The sequence below is a fragment of the Oryctolagus cuniculus genome, chromosome 5 (assembly GCF_051225735.1).
Source record: "Oryctolagus cuniculus isolate XC-2025 breed Fujian yellow rabbit chromosome 5, ASM5122573v1, whole genome shotgun sequence".
Lineage (NCBI taxonomy): Eukaryota > Metazoa > Chordata > Mammalia > Lagomorpha > Leporidae > Oryctolagus > Oryctolagus cuniculus.
The window spans coordinates 88,270,814-88,292,725 of NC_142871.1; the positions used below are offsets into that span (position 1 = coordinate 88,270,814).

General features: G+C 38.1%; 1 protein-coding gene across 4 annotated transcripts in view; it reads right to left on the bottom strand.

Moving 5' to 3' along the window:
- Nucleotides 1-21,912, bottom strand: part of CYB5R4 (cytochrome b5 reductase 4) — a 189,966-nt gene that overhangs the window by 88,890 nt on the left and 79,164 nt on the right. For 3 of the 4 annotated variants that reach the window (XM_008263160.5, XM_089332946.1, XM_008263159.5), the window contains 7 exons: nucleotides 21,245-21,338; nucleotides 18,554-18,586; nucleotides 15,999-16,121; nucleotides 5,446-5,586; nucleotides 4,169-4,321; nucleotides 952-1,102; nucleotides 565-651 (listed from right to left, as the gene is read on the bottom strand). In XM_008263160.5, coding sequence (XP_008261382.1) covers nucleotides 565-651; nucleotides 952-1,102; nucleotides 4,169-4,321; nucleotides 5,446-5,586; nucleotides 15,999-16,121; nucleotides 18,554-18,586; nucleotides 21,245-21,338 — 782 coding nt within the window. The remainder of the gene's footprint in view (nucleotides 1-564; nucleotides 652-951; nucleotides 1,103-4,168; nucleotides 4,322-5,445; nucleotides 5,587-15,998; nucleotides 16,122-18,553; nucleotides 18,587-21,244; nucleotides 21,339-21,912) is intronic. The other variant, XM_070073823.2, reaches the window with a different exon arrangement.

The window sequence follows — 21,912 nt, forward strand, 5'->3', positions numbered from 1 at the left end:
CCTGTTTCAGCATTTCTCAAACTGTATATTGAGGATTATTAGTGGTACAAATTGTATCTAGGAACTTCATTTCTTTTGTTCTCTCTGCACTAGAACTACAGTGAATCTGTTCTGTTTGCATTAATATGAGAATTGAGAACTGTGTTGTAGTAATTAGCATGTATTTGCTGTGACCTTAAAAATCTAAAGTAAAACAAATTCCTTTTTTCAAAAAAGTGCTAATCCAATTTGTTGAAACTATTTTCACCAAATTTATTTTATCTGCTGCATTACAACAGGAAAACATTTAACTGCCAAAATGACTATAATGAAATATTCAGTAAAATTCAGTAAAAATTACATAACATGATCAGAGAGTCCAATATACGTTTTCTTTGACACATACTTAGATAGTATTTCTTGGGGAGGAGGCAATCATATGATTTAAATTCAGAGAATTACTGATTAGGGTTTTATGAAGGAGGAGCTTCCTGATCAACTCAAAGTTTCAACCAAAGAAGATAAGGCCTACACTTACTATAGAGGTATGAATATTTAAATGCAGAACTAACACAATTTTAGTACCTTTTATCTCTAAATGCTAATTTCTCCAGCTGACTTCTCCAAATTATATCATCCTCTGTTTTATTGAAGAACATCAGCTTCACTTTCCTTAAAAGAAAGAAAAAGCAAATTCAGAAAGATTTAAATAAAAAAATTTAAATTACATACAAATTGAAAGTCTACAGTGAACTAGGGTGAATATTTTTTAGAACCAAAAGTATCAAAAACTACCATGAGATAATAGATCTAAGTTAATAAAATAGCTAGGTCTGGAGAAGGCAGACTAAGAAATGATAAATGAGGAAGTAAGAATATGTCTGTTAGGGTCTGATGCATACTCAGTTTAGAAAGCTTTATACTAATACAACAGCCTCACAAGGGATAGTAATTACAGATAAAATTACATACCTGAGACAGGGTATATAAGTCAAAGCATAATTCAGTATTTTAACCATTGGTGTGAAGCCTGTTCCAGCTGCCAATAAGAAGAGATCTTCTAATTCTTGGAGTTTGGATACTTTAAAATTGCCCTCAGGACTGCTTACAGAAACAAAATCTCCTATACAATGAAATATAAACTAAATCAGAAAAATGAAAAACCCAGCAGAGAAACTGAGAATGCTAAAAGTAGCTACAGGTAGAACAATGATGAGTGATAAATAACTTCAGAGAGCACATCAGCCTTTAGAGGATCTAAGAAGTGCTAGAGGTGATCATTAGGCCCCCAAATATGCCTGAATTATATCATTATAATTAAGTTAATAAGGAGATTTTATTATGCCCCACTGTTACTTTCTCAAATTATCTGAAGTGTGAGATATATAAAGTATCACACTGTACTTACCCATAAATTATGATAAAGGATTGTAGCTAGACTAAATTACAAGCATCTAAAAGTTAGAGTTCATGAATATTTGTACTATATGGCACTGGGCAAAAAATAGATATTCACTGTGTACATACTGATTATTAGCCATTGTAATACAATTAGTAGGAGAGAAAAGTGAAATAGAAATGTATTCTACAATCTTAGGTTAGTTAATATGCTAACTTTTCCTCCATCAAATTTTTTAAATGACACATCAATTAAAATAAGAAAAGCTGTTATAATTCCAATAAAAACAGCAAAATCAGAAAAGCAGTCAGCTGTACCTGGGGCATGTACCTTTCTAATCTAGGATCAAAACAGTTAAGAAATTATGGCCCATATTCTTTACTGCTGTTGCTTTAACCACCATGAATTACTCATGTAAGAAAACTGCCTGTAGGACTACATTTGGAAATTTCCACTATAATTTTAAAAATGAAAAATAAAGCTGTTCATGATTTTTAAATTATTTTAAATAGTCCAATTACTTTAAACTGCATGGATGTTCAAAATTTTTCCGTATTTTCCATTACAGGGATAGTAACAATCTTGATTTGATGAATTAAGCATTTGAAAGTGACAGAAACTCTTTGTTATAGGCTGAAAGGGATCAGAAGATCAGCATGTCCTTAGGAAATAGGCAGATGGTTATTGGTAACTTTTATTCACAATCCTTCCAACGCCACAACTCTGATTAGACTCAGGCAGTGTAACTGTCACTAATCAAATTCATAAGACATTAAAATACACATGCAAAAATGGCAAGTGACTGACAGTATCTAGTGAATTGAACATTCCATGTCCCAACCCAAGTACCTTATTCCTTGCATCAAAACACTTGGAAAACCATATTAATCACATAAAAGTTGCTTGGTAAACAAGGATTGAAACAAAGGGGTGAATAATTTTATGGGACAGTTCATTTACACCATGGTAAGGGTTCATGAGTTATCATACCATGCAAAAATACAACTATTTAAGTGACACAAGTATTTATATCATGTCTAGCTTCCCTGAATGAAGCTGAAATAATACTTCATCTTGTTCTTTGGGTTTTCCTGCTCCATGCTCTAGATGAAATCTCCACTTTCCTTTGTTCACAGAATCTTTAGAAAGAGTTGTAATATCACTGTTTAAGTTTCCACTGAATCATATGGATGTAACGTTCACATTCACAAACACTATTTTCATTTATGTAACAAAGCATGAATGACTAACCATAGCAATTATATGTAGATTTCTAAGATGAATTTCCAAGAAATGTGACTTTTTTTAATTTGTCAATTTTAGTGATCCAATTCAATGTTACTCCAATATATTGATAATGCTGTCTTAGAAAGAACACTTTGTCTTAGGTAAAAAGCAGCAGAAAGGAAATACAGAACTAGGAGCAGAAAACATAAGAGAATAGGAGTTGGAGCAATAAGTGAGGTCATTAATCCCAAAGTATTTACTATAGGTCTTTTACCTATTTCTTTTTTGAAGGATTTTTAAAAATTTTTATTTGAAATGAAAAGCGAGAGAGAGATCTTCCATCTGCTGGTTCACTCCCCAAATGGCTGCAATGAGGGGGCTGGGCCAAGCCAAAGTCAGGAACCAGGAGCCTCTTCCAGCTGTCCCACTTGAGTGCAGCGGCCCAAGGACTTGGGCCATCCTCTGCTGCTTTCCCAGCTACATTAGCAGGGACGTAGATCAGAAGTAGAGCAGGGGCCTGCACTGTAGCGCAGCAGGTAAAGTCACTGCCTACAGTGCCAGCATCTCATATGGGCGCCGGTTCAAGTCCCAGCTGCTCTACTTCCAATCCAGCTCTCTGCTATGGCCTAGGAAAGCAGTGGAAGGTGGCCCAAGTCCTTGAGCCCCTGCACCTGCATGGGAGACCCGGAAGAAGCTCTTGGCTCCTGGCTTCGGATCAACAAAGATTCGGCCATTGCGGCCAATTGGGGAGTGAACCAGCCTCTCCTTCTCTGTGTAACTGACTTTCAAATAAAAAAAAAAAAATCTTTAAAAAGAAGAAGAAGTAGAGCAGCCAGGTGTTGATTCGGTGCCCATATGGATGCTGGCATCACAGGCTTAACCTGCTCTGCCACAACACTGGCCCCTTATCCATTCTTTTAAGTACATTTATTGACACTCTGTTATGTATTTGTTCTTATAACAGAGTTAAAAACAGAGGTAATTTTATTTATTAGAGGTTTCTGAGGAGGGAGGTTTCACACAGAAAGTGATATTTTGTTGGATCTTTTACAAAGTAAGGCACTTGGTCAGTAGAGAAAGGGTTGATGAACAACTGAATGTACCAATGAATGTGGATGACAAACTTGTAGAACTGTCAGGAGCACAGTATTTTTGTATACCAAGAGATGAAGCTGGGAAGATCATGTTCTGTAGGGAACACAGAAGACTGAATCAGTACAGGTAATGGGGACCAGCAGAGGTTTCAAAGCTTCAGGGCAACATGATTAAGTTCATTCCCAAGGACTGGAAAATGCAGATAAACAAAGAGACCAACAGCAGGTAGAAAGAATTGTGAAAAACCAGTTAGAGACCAGAGAGAAATGATGAAGGCTTGCCATAACAGGGTGGCAGAAGGGCTAGGGGAAAAGATTACAAAGTCACAAGGAGGCAGACTTAACAGAACTTAATGGCTGACTGCCAAATATCTTAAACTTGAGTGAAGATATCTGACAGACTTCCATTTGGAGATAACTACAGTTAGTTTGATTCAACCTAGAGCACAAGGTTTACAAAAATACTAACCAATTTGAAGATGATCAAGTTCTGGTGTGAAGAGTCCAGTTGGATAGATTTTGATCAAAAAGTAGATGTATTTATTGTTGGGAAGAACTGGTTCTTTGAACTCTGAGAGTAAGGAATTTGATACAGGTGTGTATGGCTTTACTATTTCTGTACCTAGAGGAAAGAAATCACAAAAAATAAGTTAAACTCTAAAAATCTAAGAAACTCTTAATGAAGATGAAATATACAATATTTTATGATGTTATGGGTATACATATAAGATGATGCCCCTAATGTATATTAATAATTCTAACTGTATGTCTTACAGGTATATGGTATACACATGTGTATATACTCCATGCTTATATATGTTGACATAATTTTAACAAAGCAATAATAAACCTATAATGGAAATAATAATATGCTAATAATAGACAGCAATCTATTCCATAAGCATTTAAGCTTTGTAATAGGCCACAACAAAAGTTGTATCAAAAGCTGACCACAGGGATGGATGTAAGAAGGAATTTACAAGTGGTTGCTGATGGCCAGCGAAAGTATGTGGAGAAGTGGAAGAATTTATTTTACTTTACATTTTTAATAGTTAATACTTTATATATATAAAGAATCTTGGTAACTAAATGAAAAAATGTTCAACTAATTTTAAGAAATTGCTAAGTGAAATAAGCCAAACCCAGAAAGACAAATATCACAATTTTTCTTATTTGTGGAGATTAATATAAAGAGTATAAAAATTGTGTGGATATTACATCATTGGGTAGTTTTAAGTACTACTTCACTGAATCATACTATATAAATAATAATATGCTCTTCTTTCCCCACATCATGATCATTGTCATGAATCCCTCACCGTGTGATATTAATATCTCTTTAAGAAAAATTGTACATATGTGTATATAAATATATATATAATGTTTATGTTTGAATTGAATGTGGCAAAGGTAAAAAATTCTAAAATAAAAAGAATATATGATTTCTATAAAAGGATAAAATAAAGAATTCATGTTATAGCTTTAGCTAACCAAATTCCAAACAGAAGCATCACCACACATTTGAAAGAAAAAAGCTTTTCATGTGGTTCCTTGATATATATAAAGTTAATTCATATGTAAGTTAAAATACTTGGGCAATAACTGCACTTGGGAAGATACCAGTTATTGAACTTGCTGCCCAGAAACACTTATTAATAACCTAAATGGTTGCTTCATAAAGACATCAATACTGAGTGTGAACTCCTTAAGGAAGAAGAAATGCGCCCAAAGCCTCTGTTCTCTTACCTGTAATAGTCAGCTTGAGGTAAACATGTTGCCCAGTGGGCACCTGAAGATGAGTGCTTGGTGGCAGCATCACACAGAAAAGCTTTGTATCATGAGTGACCTCTTCCTTGGAAATTAACTGGCACTTTCTGTAGTATAAACCTAGAAGGTGGTTCATTTTCTCTTAGTGATACATAAATTAATAATAGCAGGCCATCAAGTAAAAGCACATACTCAGCTTTTATACTCCAGAGAGTTTCAATTTCACTGAAATGTCTACATATTTTAAAAATTCATCAATAATAGAAGGTTAAAGTTTTTCATTTCCTGAGATACTTAAACTTACATTTCTATAATATGAAAAATGAATTTTATAAAATAAGTGTAATTTTCTCATATCTATTACAGTACATTAAAACTATTTTAAGAAATTAAAATTTACTTTACTTCTCAAATTTATTTTCAAATAATTCTACCTTTCAGGTTTTACTTTTACAGTGGTATAAACCATATACATGAAAAAACTATGCAGGAATTTCAATGTTTCTGCACCAAAATAAACACATTATACTTCCATTTTTCCATAAAATTTTTGAAGCTCTCTCATACTTTATTTTCTGGTTAAGCCTACAACAGATGTCTTCCTCTAAAGCTGTAATGTTCCTACAACAAGAACTTAAAAATGGACATTAGAAGAATAAATGAATCACACTCATATCTTGCCAATAACCATTCTATAACCCTGTTAACTTCTCCTGGCTTTAGAAAAGTAAGTCTGAACATGAAATTGAATTAAAACATGAATTCTGTAGAATTATAAACTGAAACTGTCTGAGATATTAAGCTTTTTAAAGACTTAATTAATTTTCCAAAGGTTTAGAATTAGTTACTTTATCAGACTTCTTGGTAGGAAGAAGAAACATGAATTGCTCTCGGAAAATATAGCTCTTGCCTGGGCACTAGAGATGCCTTCTCACTGACATTATGACTAAGCCTACATCTTCAGATTTTGGGGTGTAAGGAGGGATTGCCTGAATCACTTTTTGTTCAGAAATAAGATCAGGGAAGCAGGCCAGGCATTTAGTCCAGCAGTTAAGATGCCCATGTCCTATACTGGAGGGCCTGGGTTCATTCTGGCTCTCGCTCCTAGTCCCAACTTCTTGCTACTGCAGATCTTGGGAAACGACAGTGACACCTCAATTAATTAAGTTCCTACTACATATGTGGGAAACTTGGAATGACTTCCCGGCTCTCAACTCCAGCCCAGCCCTGGCTGTGGCAGACATCTGGGGAGTAAACCAACGAATGGAAGCACATACTCTCTCCCTTGCTCACTTGCTCACTCTCTCTTTTGCTCTCTGTGTCTAATAATTTTTTTTTTAAAGAAAAAAGTAATCAGGGGACCTTCATTCATTCACAACATATATTTGTTGAGCATACACTTTATGCCACATTGTATGTGCTTAAGATACAAAATCAAACAAAACAGATTTGTCTTTTACTAACCTATAGGCTAATGAAGAAGGCAAGCCTATCAAAGATGAATGCTGTAAATATGTAAGCCTTCAGGTCTGTGTTTTACCTCGTTTGTTTTCCCAAAGCAATTAGCAGTGAAATACTTAAAATGATTTAAAATTGTTTTTAGAATACCTCCTTGATGAAGGCAAGAAAAGTAAACATTGCTATGTCTACTTATGAACATATATTAAGTGTATATGTAAATTATAAAACATTTTAACCATCAAAATGATTAAAATAGAAATAAACTTTTACGCTTAAGGTATAGGTTATAGAATCTGGAAAATTAATTTAAGTGACAAACTGAAGATGCCAGGTTTGTGGTATAATAATTAAAAAACAAAAGCAATCAAGGAGTTATAGAAATACTGGAAACAAGCCGGCGCCACGGCTCAATAAGCTAATCCTCCACCTTGCGACGCCGGCACACCGGGTTCTAGTCCTGGTCGGGGTGCCAGATTCTGTCCCAGTTGTCCCTCTTCCAGGCCAGCTCTCTGCTATGGCCAGGGAGTGCAGTGGAGGATGGCCCAAGTCCTTGGGCCCTGCACCCCATGGGAGACCAGGAGAAGCACCTGGCTCCTGCCTTCGGATCAGCGCGGTGCTCTGGCTGCAGCGCGCTGGCCGCAGCAGCCATTGGAGGGTGAACCAACGGCAAGGAAGACCCTCTCTCTCTGTCTCTCTCTCTGTCCACTCTGCCTGTCAAAAAAAAAAAAAAAAAAGAAAAAAGAAATATTGGAAATACTTGAAATTACTATTCCAAGCTGAGAAAATAAATTTTCTTTTCGATATAAACAGTATACCACAGTAGACATGATATTGGCTTGCTTATTTTCTCCCTTAGAAACCAGTACTTATAGAGATGTAAAGCAATCAATCCTGATAATGCATTTATCCTAATTATCCTCTCTTTCTTAAAATATTGAGGTAGGGGAACCAGCACTGAGGCCTAGCAGGTTAAGCTGCTGCCTGCAGCACTGGCATCCCATATTGGTGTCGGCTGATGTGCTGGCCGCTCCACTTCTGATCGTCTGGGAAAGCAGCAGAAGATGGCCCAAGTACTTGGGCCCCTGCCATTCCTATGGGAGACCAAAAAGAAGCTTCTGGCTTCAGATCAGTCCAGTTCTGGCTGTTGCGGCCATTTGGGGAGTGAACCAGCGGATGGAAGATCTCATTCTCTTGTGCTCTGTATTTCTGCCTTTCAAATCAATCAATCTGTCAATCAATTTTTAAGAAAAAAAACTTAAGTAGGTACAGAAAAATTTGCTCCCAGATCTTAACAAATGAGGCTCAACAGTTAATAATCAACAAGGAGTAGAAAACTGAAATTCACATATAATCTTAGAAATCATTTTGGGCATAGCTGGATCCAACTTTCCTTCTTTCTTCTGTCCTGCAAAGATTCCAGTCATTCAATCTTTCTACCTATTAACATGGTTTGCTCAATAATTACAAAAGTTCAGAGTGCATCAAAGAACACAAAAACGAGGGCATTACTTGAGGCCACCTCACTGTAGTGTCAGGGCGTAGGTTTGGATCAGATTTTGGCTAATGTCACTACCCTAAAGTTCTCCTGCAAGAGTAACCAGGGTTATCAAAGAGTTAAAGGACAGAGTCCCACCCATAAGAGAAATCGAAGGTCAAATGATCTCCCTCCTTCAGACCCTTTCTGGGACCCAAGTTAAGAAATACAACCAGAGACTCACAATATATATCAAAATACTTAAAAAAATTACAAATCTGCAAATAACTGTCAATAAATTACTTTTATGCTGTACTTTAGAATACTCACCTTCAAAATTCCCTGCTAGGTTCAAACTCAAGACTCTTAAACTCCTAAGAACATGACACAGTGAGAGTAGGAAGGGAGAAGACCTTTGGGCCCTATGCCTGCAACTCTCTACTTCTCACTCTCAGCTCTGACAGTAGCGGAGCCTTACACAGGTGTGGACACATCAGTTCACATTTTCAGGCTACTCATGATCTCTCCTAAAAAACAGCTCTGAGCACTCCTTGGGTAGAAGTGGATTTACAGCCATTTGGTCAAGCAATCCTGGGATTCCAGATGGCAAGACTACGGTGCTGAAAGAAAGAGCATATACACCAGGTGGACATATCATGGCCTTGCACATCTTCACCCCGAGGAAGAGGTACCATGGAAGGGGTGTGGCTGGAGGACAGCTATACGGGGTTCTCCAAGAGTGGAACCTAGGGCAGGTGCCCCCCTTGCCCAGGTCTAAAGGCTATAGGTCTAATCAAATCTACTGCATGTCTTCGTCCTAACTTTACTGCTGGGTAAAGATGTCCATCTTCTGATTTGACAATTTCTTTTCTAGCATTTGCCAGGAAGGATTTTCCACAGTAAGCATGCATCTCTAAGACTATACTTACAACACAAGGAAATCCCGGGTTACGGTGAATTACTGACTTACCTTGTAAGAGAGTTGACACAGTATTCTTGCAACTTAACACTACTGAGGTAATTTCAGCATTTTACCCATAAAAGACTGACATGATTTTAGAGGAACATCTTAACTAAAGGCTTTAAAAGTTTTATGAAAAATTTAAGAATTTTAAGCTTCCTGTTGCCCTGAGGATAAAGCATAGACCACTGGGAAATACATTAAATTGGGAAAAAGTAGTATAAAGCAGATGGTGCTAATAACTTCAGTCTGGACAATGCCATAATTTTAAGTGTCAGATTTTTGGCTTTGTAAGCACAGATAATTATTTAAGAAAACAAGAGACTGAAAATAAATACAAGGTAATAAAATAAAAATATAAGACAAAGTTTTCTATCCAAAATACGTAACTTCTTTTTTTTAAGTTTCTTTTTTTATTATTATTTATTTGAAAGTCAGAGTTACACAGAGAGAGAAGGAGAGGTCTTCCATCCATTGGTTCACTCTCCAACTGGTCGCAATGGCCGGAGCTGTGCCGATCCAAAGCCAGGAGCTGCTTCTTGGTCTCCCACGTGGGTACAGGGGCCCAAGGAGTTGGGTCAACCTCTTCTCCTTTCCCAGGCCATAGCAGAGAGCTGGATCAGAAGTGGAGCAGCTGGGACTCGAACTGGTGCCCATATGGGAGGCCAGCACTACAGACAGCGGCTTTACCCACTATGCCACAGCACCAGCCCCCTTAACTTCTTTTAAAAACACTCACATAGCCGGCGCCGCGGCTCAATAGGCTAATCCTATGCCTGCGGCACCGACACATCAGGTTCCAGTCCTGGTCGGGCTGCCGGATTCTGTCCCGGTTGCCCCTCTTCCAGGCCAGCTCTCTGCTGTGGCCTGGGAGTGCAGTGAAGGATGGCCCAAGTGCTTGGGCCCTGCACCCACATGGGAGACCAGGAGAAGCACCTGGCTCCTGCCTTCAGATCAGCGTGGTGCGCCAGCTGCAGTGGGCCGGCCGCAGCACCCACTGGAGGGTGAACCAACGGCAAAGGAAGACCTTTCTCTCTCTCTGTCTCTCACTGTCCACTCTGCCTGTCAAAAAAAAAAAAAAAACAAAACAAAAAAAAACAAAAAAACACCACCACTCACATAACACAGAGATATTGGGATAACACCGAAACACTGAAATACTGGGAAATAATATGATAATTTGGACAAATCTTTTTCTTTTTTTTTTTAAAGATTTATTTTATTTATTTAAAAGACAGAATTACAGAGAGAGAGGTCTTCCATCCGCTGGTACACTCCCCAGATGGCTATAATGGCTGGAACTATTCCGATCTGAAGCCAGGAGCTTCTTTCGGGTCTCCCACGTGGGTACAGGGGCCGATGCACTTGGGCCATCCTCTACTGCTTTCCCAGGCCATAGCAGAGAGCTGGATTGGAAGAGGAGCAGCCGGGACTAGAACCGGCGCCCATATGGGATGCCGCCACTTCAGGCCAGGGCCTTAACCTGCTGCACCACAGCGCCAGTCCCCACAAACCTTTTTCTTAACACTGAAAAGAAGCTGTATTTCTTTTTCTAAAAATAGAACGTCAGGGATGAGCATTTGGCTCAGTGGCTAAGATGTCATTGGGATGTCCTCATCCCACAGCGCAGTCCCTGGGTTTTGAATCTTGGCTCCACTTTTGATTCAGCTTCCTGCTATTGTGCACCCTGGAAGGCAGCATGTGATTACCAATCAGTTAAGGCCCTGCCACTCAAGTTCACCTGGACTAAGTCCTAGTCTCCTGGCTTCAGCTGGGGCTGTGGGTACTTTTGAAGAGCAAACCAATGGATGGAAGATCTCTCTCTCTCTCCCCCGCCCCTCCCCTTCTGTCCTTCAAATAAAATGAAAATAAATTTTAGAAATGTTCAATCCATTATTCTTTCAAAAATAAAGTTTCATTAGGCTAAAGCAGAAAACATGGCAAAGTCTTCACTGTGAGAGACAACAGAAAGGGAACACCAGGGGACCAGTATTGTGGTATAGCCAGTAAAGTTGCTGTCTGCAGCTGGCATCCCATATGGGCATTGGTTCATGTCCCACTGCTCCATTTCTGATCCATAGCAGCAGAAGATGGCCCAGGCATCTGGGACCCTACCACCCTCATGGGAGACCCAGATGAAGGTCCTGGCTCCTGGCTTCAGCCTGGCCCAGCCTTGGCCATTGTAGCCATTAGGAGAGTGAACCAACAGATGGAAGATCTGTTGCCTCTCCCTCTCTATAACTCTGATTTTGAAATAAATAAGTAAATCTTAAAAAAAAAAAAAAAAAAACTTTCAACTTACAAGCTTATTTTCAAACTAAAATTCTTTTAGCTAAGAAACTTCACTATGATGAAGTCAACATGTTATAAAAGAGTCTACTTTTAGTAATACATATTGAAAATCTAGGAACCACATAGGGCTGTACATGTTTCAGATAACAGGTAACAAGTTCAATACAATCCTTTGATGATATAACAATTAAGCTCTGCTAGTGAGTAGAATAATCTACAGTTTTTCATGATTTGATGAGAAGAAAGAAAAAATAAGAAATTATCTTTGTTAATTCAGTCAAATAAAAATCACCCAGACTGAGTCATTTCTCAAAGTAGAAAATCTATTTCACTGAAAAATAATACCCCTGGCTCCAATTTCACATAAAAAAGGTCAAACCATGCTTTCTTTGCTTCTCTTTTCCACTCTTTCTTTCATTTTAAATAAAGCTTTCTTTTTCCTATGGTGCTTTGAGTCTGAAGGAGAAATTTATAGCAAAGGTATCAGAGTTTATGGAAAACCTCAGCAAGTTACAAAGATGAATACCTGGGCACTGATCACTCTATTTCCAAATGGAGGCCAGCTTTAGTTTTCAGTATCATTTATTTCTTGGACCTGGATTTTATCTGGTTTTCCATCTTTCAATTACTAGATAAGTCAGGTAATCTCAGGTGAGAGATTTCAGCCTAATAATAAATCTTTTCTTCATTGCCCCTTTCTTCTGATCTACTAGATCACACTATTATTCCTGTGTCCCCCTTCCCTACATAATACCACAAAATTCAGTTCCTCCTGCTCCAGAACAATTAACCTATTTGAACTTTCATACATACCACTTATGTGCTTCTTCCATTTTCTTCCAAACTGCAAAATACTCGACACAATATATATCCAGTATGATACGGAAAGTCCTTCACAGCTTCTTATTCTGTTATTTTTTTTTAAAGCCATAGATTCCAATTTCAAACAACTTCAGGTAGTCATTCAAGATCAACTTCATCTTTGTTCACTTGAGACTACCTTAAAATATGTTTAGTTTGTACAACATAACATATCCTTGTTGATCTGATCTTTATAAAAGATTTAGTTTCCTGTTTTTAATGTTTTCTCTCTTCAACCTGAGAAATAATTTCTCATGTTTTCTGTTTGTTTCTTAACAGTGCCTAAAGTAGCCTTTTATATACAATGAATCCTCAAAATAAGATTTCTCATACTTTTCTGAAAATTATCTATAAATATATTTTTATAATTGTGAAATAAATAAATAAATGTCCCTGGATCCTGACATAGAGCTCCTAAAATCCTTATAGATAAAGGTACCAAGAAAATCCTTTTTCTAATATTTGGTCTTTGACTCAGTTTCTGACATAGTTACTAAAATGTTCATAATTTCCTGAGTGACAGGAAGCTCCTAAATCCCTTGGAATTTTCTGTGTGACTAAAGCATTGTTTGTTCTAATAAGGCAACTCTTAGCAGGTTCCTGGACTGCCCCAGACAGGAAGCTAGCTGTCAGGGTAACCTACCATATAGTTAAACACTTGGAACTTTCAGCCCCACCTCTAACTTCCAAGGAGAGAAAGGCTGAAGACTCAGTTGATTGCCATTGGCCATGACGCAATCAATCATTCCTACATAATGAAGCTTTCACAAAAACTCAAAAAGACAGAATTTGGAGAGCTTCTAGGTTGCTGAACACATGGAGTTACCTGGAGTGTGGTGCAGCTTTGGGAGACAATGAAAACTCTGTACTCCTTACATACGGTGCCCTTTACTTCTCTTCAATCTGGTTAATCAGCTGGATCCTATGTTACCTCCTTTACACTAAAAGAGTACATATAAGTAAGTGCTTCCCCAAGTTCCATGACTCTAAATAGCAACTTTCTAAACTCAAAGCAGGATGAGGCAAATGAACCCAAATTTATGGTTGCTTGGTCAGAAGTACAGTCACAATCCAGGAGCCTGCAACTGACTTAAAGGGCTGAGTTAAAGGACAGTCTTGTTACACTGAGCCTTAACCAGTGGGGTCTGCATTCACTGTAGTTAGTATGAGAACAGTGTTAAATTGTGGACACCCGGTTGGTGTTCCTGGCAAACTGGCTGTCAGTAGGGACAAACTCCCACACATTTTGGTGACCAGAAGTGTGTGTTCTAGGTTGAATGGTGAGAGTCAGATAAACACTTCAGTTTTTCCTATTTCATATACTAATTTTAAATATTTATAAGTCATAAATGGAATTCATACAGTTAACTCCTTCTGAAACCCTCAAAATAACAACAACTAGGCCTCTTTTTGTCTGTTTGGTTATTTTTTTAAGGCAAAAGCCCCTAGGGACAGAAAGAATGGGAATTAGAAATGAAAGCATCAAACTCGAGAGCTGACAAGGCAAGGGCATGCCTGGTAACTGAAATCAGTAGGGAAGAGACTGTTCACTCTAGAGATCTGACAAAATACTGGCATCACTATTTCCCAGGGAAACGATCCAGCTGTGTAATGTCTATTTCCATTGATAAGCAATACCCACATGCAGTTTCCAGTGAGCTTTTAGAGTCCCACCGTGAAATGTGAGCAGTCAAGGATAAGCCAGCACTCAAAGAGAGCATCTAATATGAAAGACACTAAAACACACTGAGCAACAAACTAACTTGAGAGGGAATCTCAGAATACACTGTGAAAACTCTAAAACACTATCAATGTTTTTAAAAAGGTAGGAGGAGTTAATAACATGCTAAGACAAATAAATGATGCTAAGAACAAACAAATAGAAATCAAACAAATTCTTAGAAATTTAAAGTACAAGTAGAAATGAGTAACTTAACAGAAAAGCTTTGAAAAACAAAGCTAAAGAAATCTCCTTAGAACAAAAGGACAAAAGTGAAAATAAGAAAAATTAAGAAAATTAGAGGATTAAGGAGGTTTAATATAAAAATACTTCTAGAAAGCAAAAACAGATCACAGACGGAAGACAATCAATGATATTTCCCAGAATTCAAAATCCTAACTTTTGAGACCAGTGTTGTGCTATAGTGGGTAAAGCTGCAACCTGCAGGGCCAGCATCCCATATGGGTGCCGGTTCAAGCCCCACCTGCTCCACTCCTGATCCAGCTCCCTGCTAACGTGCCTGGGAAATCAGCAGAAGATGGCCCAAAAGCTTGGGCCCCTGCACACACGTGGGAAGTTCTTGACTCCGGCTTCGACTTGGCCCCACCATGGCCCATGCAGCCATTTGGCGAGAGAACCAGCAGATGGATGATTGTGATCTCTCCCTGTCTCTCTCTCTCTCCTTTTCTAAGTGAACCTGCAGAAGATCTCTCTCTCTCTCTCTGTAACTCTTTCAAATAAATAAATAAATCTTTAAAAAAAAACCCACAAAAAACAAAATCCTAAGTTTCTATATTGAAAAGATCAGCATGGAGGATGAACATTCGGCATGAAGGAGGAAAATAGATGTATACTGTGACACATCACTGTGAATTTTCAACACACTTGGGAGGAAGAGCAAATCCTACTTGTTTCAAAAGAGAAAATACAGGTATGTCCATTTTGTGAAATTTCATCAGGTAGAACACATGTAACATGCACTGTTTTCTATGTATTTTAAACTTAGATGAAAAGGAAGGAAATAAACAGTATCATCCTTTAGGAGTAAGTGAGAATCTGGTTTACTTGGCAGAAAATATTAAACATAAATGTGTACACAAAACATAAATGTCAACTTGTGTTTGTATCTTTTATTAAAAGGCACCCAAAGGAGTAGGTAGGACAAAAGCCTAAGCACAGGGGAAGAAATTCAGTCCAGCAGTTAAAAGACATTAAGAGTACTCTGCCCAAAAAAAAAAAAAAAAAAGACATTAAGAGTGTCTGAGTTCAATTCCTGCCTCTCCTCCCTATTCAAGCTTCCTGCTAATGTGTACCCTGAGAGGAAACTGGGAATGCCTCATGTGGTTGGGTCTCTGTCATTCCCATGGGATAGTTGACTGCGTCCCTGGCTCCCAGCTTTAGCGTGGTCTAACCCTAGTCATTGTAGGCAATTGGAGAGTGAATCAGCACATGGGAGCTCTATGTTTCTGCCTGTCTCCCTGCCTCTCAAAAAGGTTTGGAAAAAAAAAATGTCTAAGTACAAGCAGGCTTCTCCTTTCAAGAAGTCATTATCTAGGGACTTGTGCCTAAACCTTTACTCTGAAATTTAACATATATGAAAAAAAAAAAAAAAAAAAAAACCAGACATAATGTCCTTTTCAAGCTAGAAAAAAATATAGGAACCCTTTAACTCATACGAATCAGGCCTTCCAAACTCTGGTCCCAAACAGTACAACAATTTCACCAATATTAAATTAATATAAGAAAGTAACAGCATGGCATACCTGTATCTTTCTTTGGAACTAGTGAATTATCATTCTCCAGGGGATGACCGAGACATTTCCAAGAAGTTTTCTCTCTTTTCTTAAGGATAATTTCTATTTTTCCCACATTCTCAACAACCCGCACTGAAAAGAAGATAACAGCCATTTGGATTCATAGGTACTAATATCAGATCTTTTTTTCAAAACAATCTTTCTCAAACAGTCCAAATGTTCTGATCTAAGTAATATAAATGATGTTGATCACTAGTGAGATAAATGACATTTTGTTTGAATATTTATCAAAATTGTTTATTCCTTATACAATGTGAAATCCAGTTTAATTAACTTTAGGCCAGATTAGCTTCTTACAAACTAATTTCAAGGGTCAAACCAACATTCACAAGGGTACTTCAAAAAGTTCATGGAAAATGGAATTGAATTATAATTTTAGTACAAAAAAACTGAAATCATGTTTTTCTCAAAACGCATCTTCCATGAACTTTTTGAAGACCTCTCATATTACTAGTCTTCATAACGCTTATCAGATACAGTCATGGAATTAAGCAGTTTACAGCTAAATTTACTGTTTGGGGGGGGGGCGGGGGGGGGAAGCAAGATTTACTTAAGTCAGAAACTTCTACCACAGCAGTCAGAAAGGGGGATCCAAGAGAGAAAGACCCAAGAAATTTGTTGAAGTAGTGTCTTTTAAGCACAATTTTGGGGAAGAACAGGATAGCAGCTAACAATCAACCAGAATGCAAGGACAAAACTCATTAGAGTAGCCACAAAAGCAAATTCAAGTTGCGTAGTTTTAAACTGCCTAGTTGGAATCAGGGGTTTCTCATGGATAAATTCAGCAGACTAACACTGAGTAAGAAACACAAGAAAAACCTCAGTGAAACACATCCCAAGCAAATAGGGACTATATTAATGAAGCTTATATGAATTTTTGACAACTAAAAGCATTTTATATTATTTGAATGATTAAAATAGTTTCAAATACATGGATACAATAATAATATATAGAATTCCATATACTGATTTCAATTTTATGAATTGAACATGCATTTAAAGAACTGAAGCACATCTTATTTTTCTTTAGAAACAATGTTATCTGTTTTTCCTCACAGTAAACACAGGATCCAGTATCAACTTTACAGCTTTTTAAAACAGGTCAGTCAGGGACCAGCACTGTGGCATAGCAGATTAAGCTGCCACCTGCAACAGACACCAGCATCTTGCGTGAGCTCCAGTTAAGTCCTAGCTTTTCCATTTCCAATCCAGCTCCCTGCTAATGTACCTGGGATAGCAGCAGAAGTTGATCCCAGAGCTTGAGCCCCTGCCACCTATGTGGGAGACTCAGATGGAGTTCCAGGCCCCTGGCTTCAGCCTGGCCCAGCCCTAGCTGTTGAGGTAATTTGGGGAGTGAACCAGTTGATGGAAGATATCTTTCTTGCCTCTCCTTCTCTGTCTGTAACTCTGTCATTCAAATAAATAAATAAATAAATCTTTTTTTAAAAAAATCAATCAAATTAATGCAATTCAGTGAGTACTGATCTGAAGTGAAAATATGCTTCTTGACTTCTAATAGCATAATCTATAAAATTCACTAGGCTCACTAAGGTATACAGAAAAGGGGAGACACTAACACAGTGTAACATAAGAGGTCTTACAAGGATTCATGGAAAATGAATACTTTGAAAAATTCACACATAGATTTCAATAAATTTTTGCACCAAAATAAATTTATTGTTTTAACTCCATTTTTCATGAACTTTTTGAAGTACTCTTGTATACTCTGACAGTACCTGGAAGCAAGAAAGCACCATTCTATGGTGAGTACTGTTAATAAACAACTGTGTGAAATCCATGCTATGCGTGGATATGCAGCAATATTCATGCTTCAGTAATATTCTCTGCCAACATAAACAGCTAAGAGAAATTTGGTCTAGTATATTTCTACAAACTGCATGTGAGCAGCAGGGCAGAGATGAGGAAGGAAGAAGAATGGAAAGGAGACAGGAATTTTTTTTAAGGAAGAAAAAAATTTAAAGGCACAAGGGGAAGAAAAAATGGAGGAAAACATAAAATCTACAGTAAAAACATATTTAAAAATTAACATATTTGTTTTTATAAAAAATTATATACCTTTGTTTTGCAATATGAAAACATACTTATGAAAAATAAGACAAATGTGATTTTTCTGGCCGGCGCCGCAGCTCAGTAGGCTAATCCTCCGCCTGCAGCGCCACCACACCAGGTTCTAGTCCCGGTTGGAGCGCCGGTTCTGTCCCGGTTGCTCCTCTTCTAGTCCAGCTCTCTACTGTGGCCAGGGAGGGCAGTGGAGGATGGCCCAAATTCTTGGGCCCTGCACCCGCATGGGAGACCAGGGGAAGGCACCTGGCTCCTGGCTTCGGATCGGCGCAGCACACTAGCCATAGCAGCTATTTAGGGGGTAAACCAACGGAAGGAAGACTTTTCTATCTCTCTCTCTCTCTAACTCTGCCTGTCAAAAAAAAATGTGATTTTTTTCTATTTATATGCATGTATAGAAACACAATTTTTTGGCAGCTTACCAGAAAAATCTTCTTGAACCTCATGGCTTAGCCCTGGGACAGAAAAATGTATTTGGTTAAAATCCAACTTAAATTCATACAATTTATGAAAACCAAGATCATTTAAGTGGTTTATGTACTATTTCAAATCCCTCAAGACAAGCAAAACATTCTGAAAGATCAAAAGGAAAAAATATTGCACACCATCAAAATGGAGAGCCAAATTAAATATACATTTCTTTTAATTATCCCATTCTGCTATCTTTTAATAGAATAAATATATAATTACACATAAGTGGAGAACTCATACAAGTCCAAGCATGGTCCCAGAAGAAAAGTCCAGCAAACCATAGAAAGGCAGGCTACACAGAGACATGGCACCTGTAGGCTGCAGACCCCTGGGTGTGTTCATGAACAAATGAGAACACAGACCAAGCAAGGTCTAGCCTTGCTTCTCTTTTCTATTATTTTCTAAAGCTGAATATTCATTTAACTGCTGAGAAAAGAAATTTTTGAGACTCTGTATGTGCTAGCACTTCCAAGAATAATGGATACAACAGTTAATCAAAGAGAAAAACCTCTGCTCTTATACTCTAAAAGGAGGAGATGCAAGGAATACTGTATCAAATACCTTCTAAAAATTTTGCACTATTTCAGTCCTTCCTTCAGTTCAATACTGGTAACGAAGCTGGTTCTTTTTGTTTGTTTTTTGATGTTGTTGTCATTTTTGTAATACATGTGATAATACTGGGTCCTAGAGGATTCTCCACTTTTTTTTGTCCTGATGGAGAAATACAAAATGCCTTGGCTGTTCTGTGACCCAGCCAGCATGAGCATATTTTCCCCAGCAGGCTAGAACATAAGCCTAGGCCACGAACATTCTCTAGGCACTGTTAAAGGTGTTTAGGTTATTGCCCAAAACACTGAAAGAAACTGGCCCCAGCCCTGACCAAACTCTTGAATTCTCTATAAACTCCATAACCTGACCCCTTTGTTTCAGACACACATTGGCAGAACATCCCTTTTTCTCACTGTCTGCCTTGAAATATACTGCAGACCCCTCTGTACCCATTTTCCTAATTAAAGTTTTGGGTAGATCATCCTGACATTTAATGCCTCCTAGTTTGGAATTCTAACGAACCCCAAATGGTATGATTTGGGGACACTCTTCAAACTCTCAGCTATTGCTTCAAGAGCAACTGCAGCTGTGGTCTGGCCAGAAAGAACAGCTAAATATACTGTTAGCTACAGCATGAACAAAATCAGTCACAAAGTATTTGGAAAAAATAGTAGATGCTAACACATAGGTTTTATTTAAAAAGAAATCATGACAGTGCTATGACTAATAAATACTTTTCCAGACAACTGGAGTATCTAATTAAAGCTCCCCCATAAAAGGCAATCAGATTTTAAATCATCAAAAATTAGAGAAAAACAGTTGCATAGGGTAGGATATATTTCTAGAAAGATTTATGGCTTGAGGTTGGCTGTTCTAATGGATGAGGGAGAAGTAAGAACAACAAACAGTTATTAACTCTCACCAAATTCAGAACTAAATGAACTTCATTAATAGAGCAGAGCACTGAGCAGAATCTGCCTCAGCTGAAGTCTGAGAGTTTCAGCCTGGACTCTGCAAAAGTAACTGAAAAGTCCTTCATGAGAATACATATTTTTTTTTTTTTTTTTTTTACAGGCAGAGTGGACAGTGAGAGAGAGAGAGAGAGAGAGAGAAAGGTCTTCCTTTTGCCGTTGGTTCACCCTCCAATGACCGCCGCGGCCGGCACGCTGAGGCTGGCGCACCGCGCTGATCCGATGGCAGGAGCCAGGAGCCAGGAGCCAGGCGCTTTTCCTGGTCTCCCATGGGGTGCAGGGCCCAAGCACTTGGGCCATCCTCCACTGCACTCCCTGGCCACAGCAGAGAGCTGGCCTGGAAGAGGGGCAACCAGGACAGAATCCGGCGCCCCGACCGGGACTAGAACTCGGTGTGCCGGCGCCACTAGGCGGAGGATTAGCCTAGTGAGCCGCGGCGCCGGCCCGAGAATACATACTTTACACACTATTTCCAAGATTATTTTCCTGTTCCTATTATTTGCTTTTTGTTTTATTTCTACTTTCTAATTAGAAAAACATCATTGTCATAAAAGGAGAAAACAGTGAAATCTTAGAGTCAAGTTCATTCTAAGCGAGAAGCAGATTAAGAATCTGGTATTCTGAAACCTGACTTTAGAGATTCTTTCTTCTAATAGATCTTAATTCCTCCAAACCGACAGAAGTGAATTGTCTGGTTTCTCTTTGGCCATGAAGAGACAGACAGCTGAGGATACAACACACATGTGCAGCCCAGACTGCTCTATTGTGGCCTCTGACTGCCCATGGCAGAGCAGGCAAGAAATAGACCTGTGGAATGGGCCACCCAGTGATGGGTGCGAAGTAAGTACATAACAACTGGAGGCCTCAGGAGACTTGCCTGTAAGGTATACCAGAGCTGGACCAACAAGTATAAACTATTGATTCTGATGGCATCTGACTGCTTAAACTTGGAAAGGTTTAAGGCCTTACCACCATTTGCTAACACTTTTATTAGTATAAAGAAAAAAATCAAAAATGACAAAAAAAATAGGAGATAAAATATATAGTGCCCTAGACTATAGACCATGATTGTCTTATTTAAAAGAAAATGAGGGTACTCTCATTTAATAAAACAGTACTCACCAATATGTACAAGATATGAATAGTCCTTGATAATTGTTTCTGCTCTAAAGGAATCATCCTGATGATCAATTATTACTGAGTCTAAACCGATATCCTTAAACAGAAAGCAAAAACAAAAGATTAAAAAGCAGTTTTCCCAAACTTCCACATTTATACTTGTGAGGTGACTGACTGATGAGAGTTTGTACTGTGCTTCTTTATAGAACTTGCAAGCTAAATAAATGTTACTCCTGTTTTTTCCCTCTCATTCAACCCAATTCTTCTCCTTCAAAGCACATACCAAAATTTAAACTACATATTCATGTCTGTTAGGATCCCCCTTCACCTTGGAGCACTATGCTTAAGAGAGTATCTTTAGAATAGCACCTGGCAGCTAGTAGATACTCAATAAATACTTGTTGGATAAGCAATATGGTGAAAAAAATTAGAATTATATGAGAAACCAAGATATTTGTGTTCATTTTCATCTTTCCACTACTGGGTGATGCTGGCAAATTATATAACCTCTCCACCTCAGCCTATCAAACAAAACAAACAAAGCAAAACCAATCCAGTAGCAAATTTTTAGATGTCTCTAAAACAACGTAGCATTGGTGGAGGGTATTTTGGTATCATTAAATCATACTGAAATCATACTTTCCTATGGAAACCTTCCCTTTCCTTTAGCC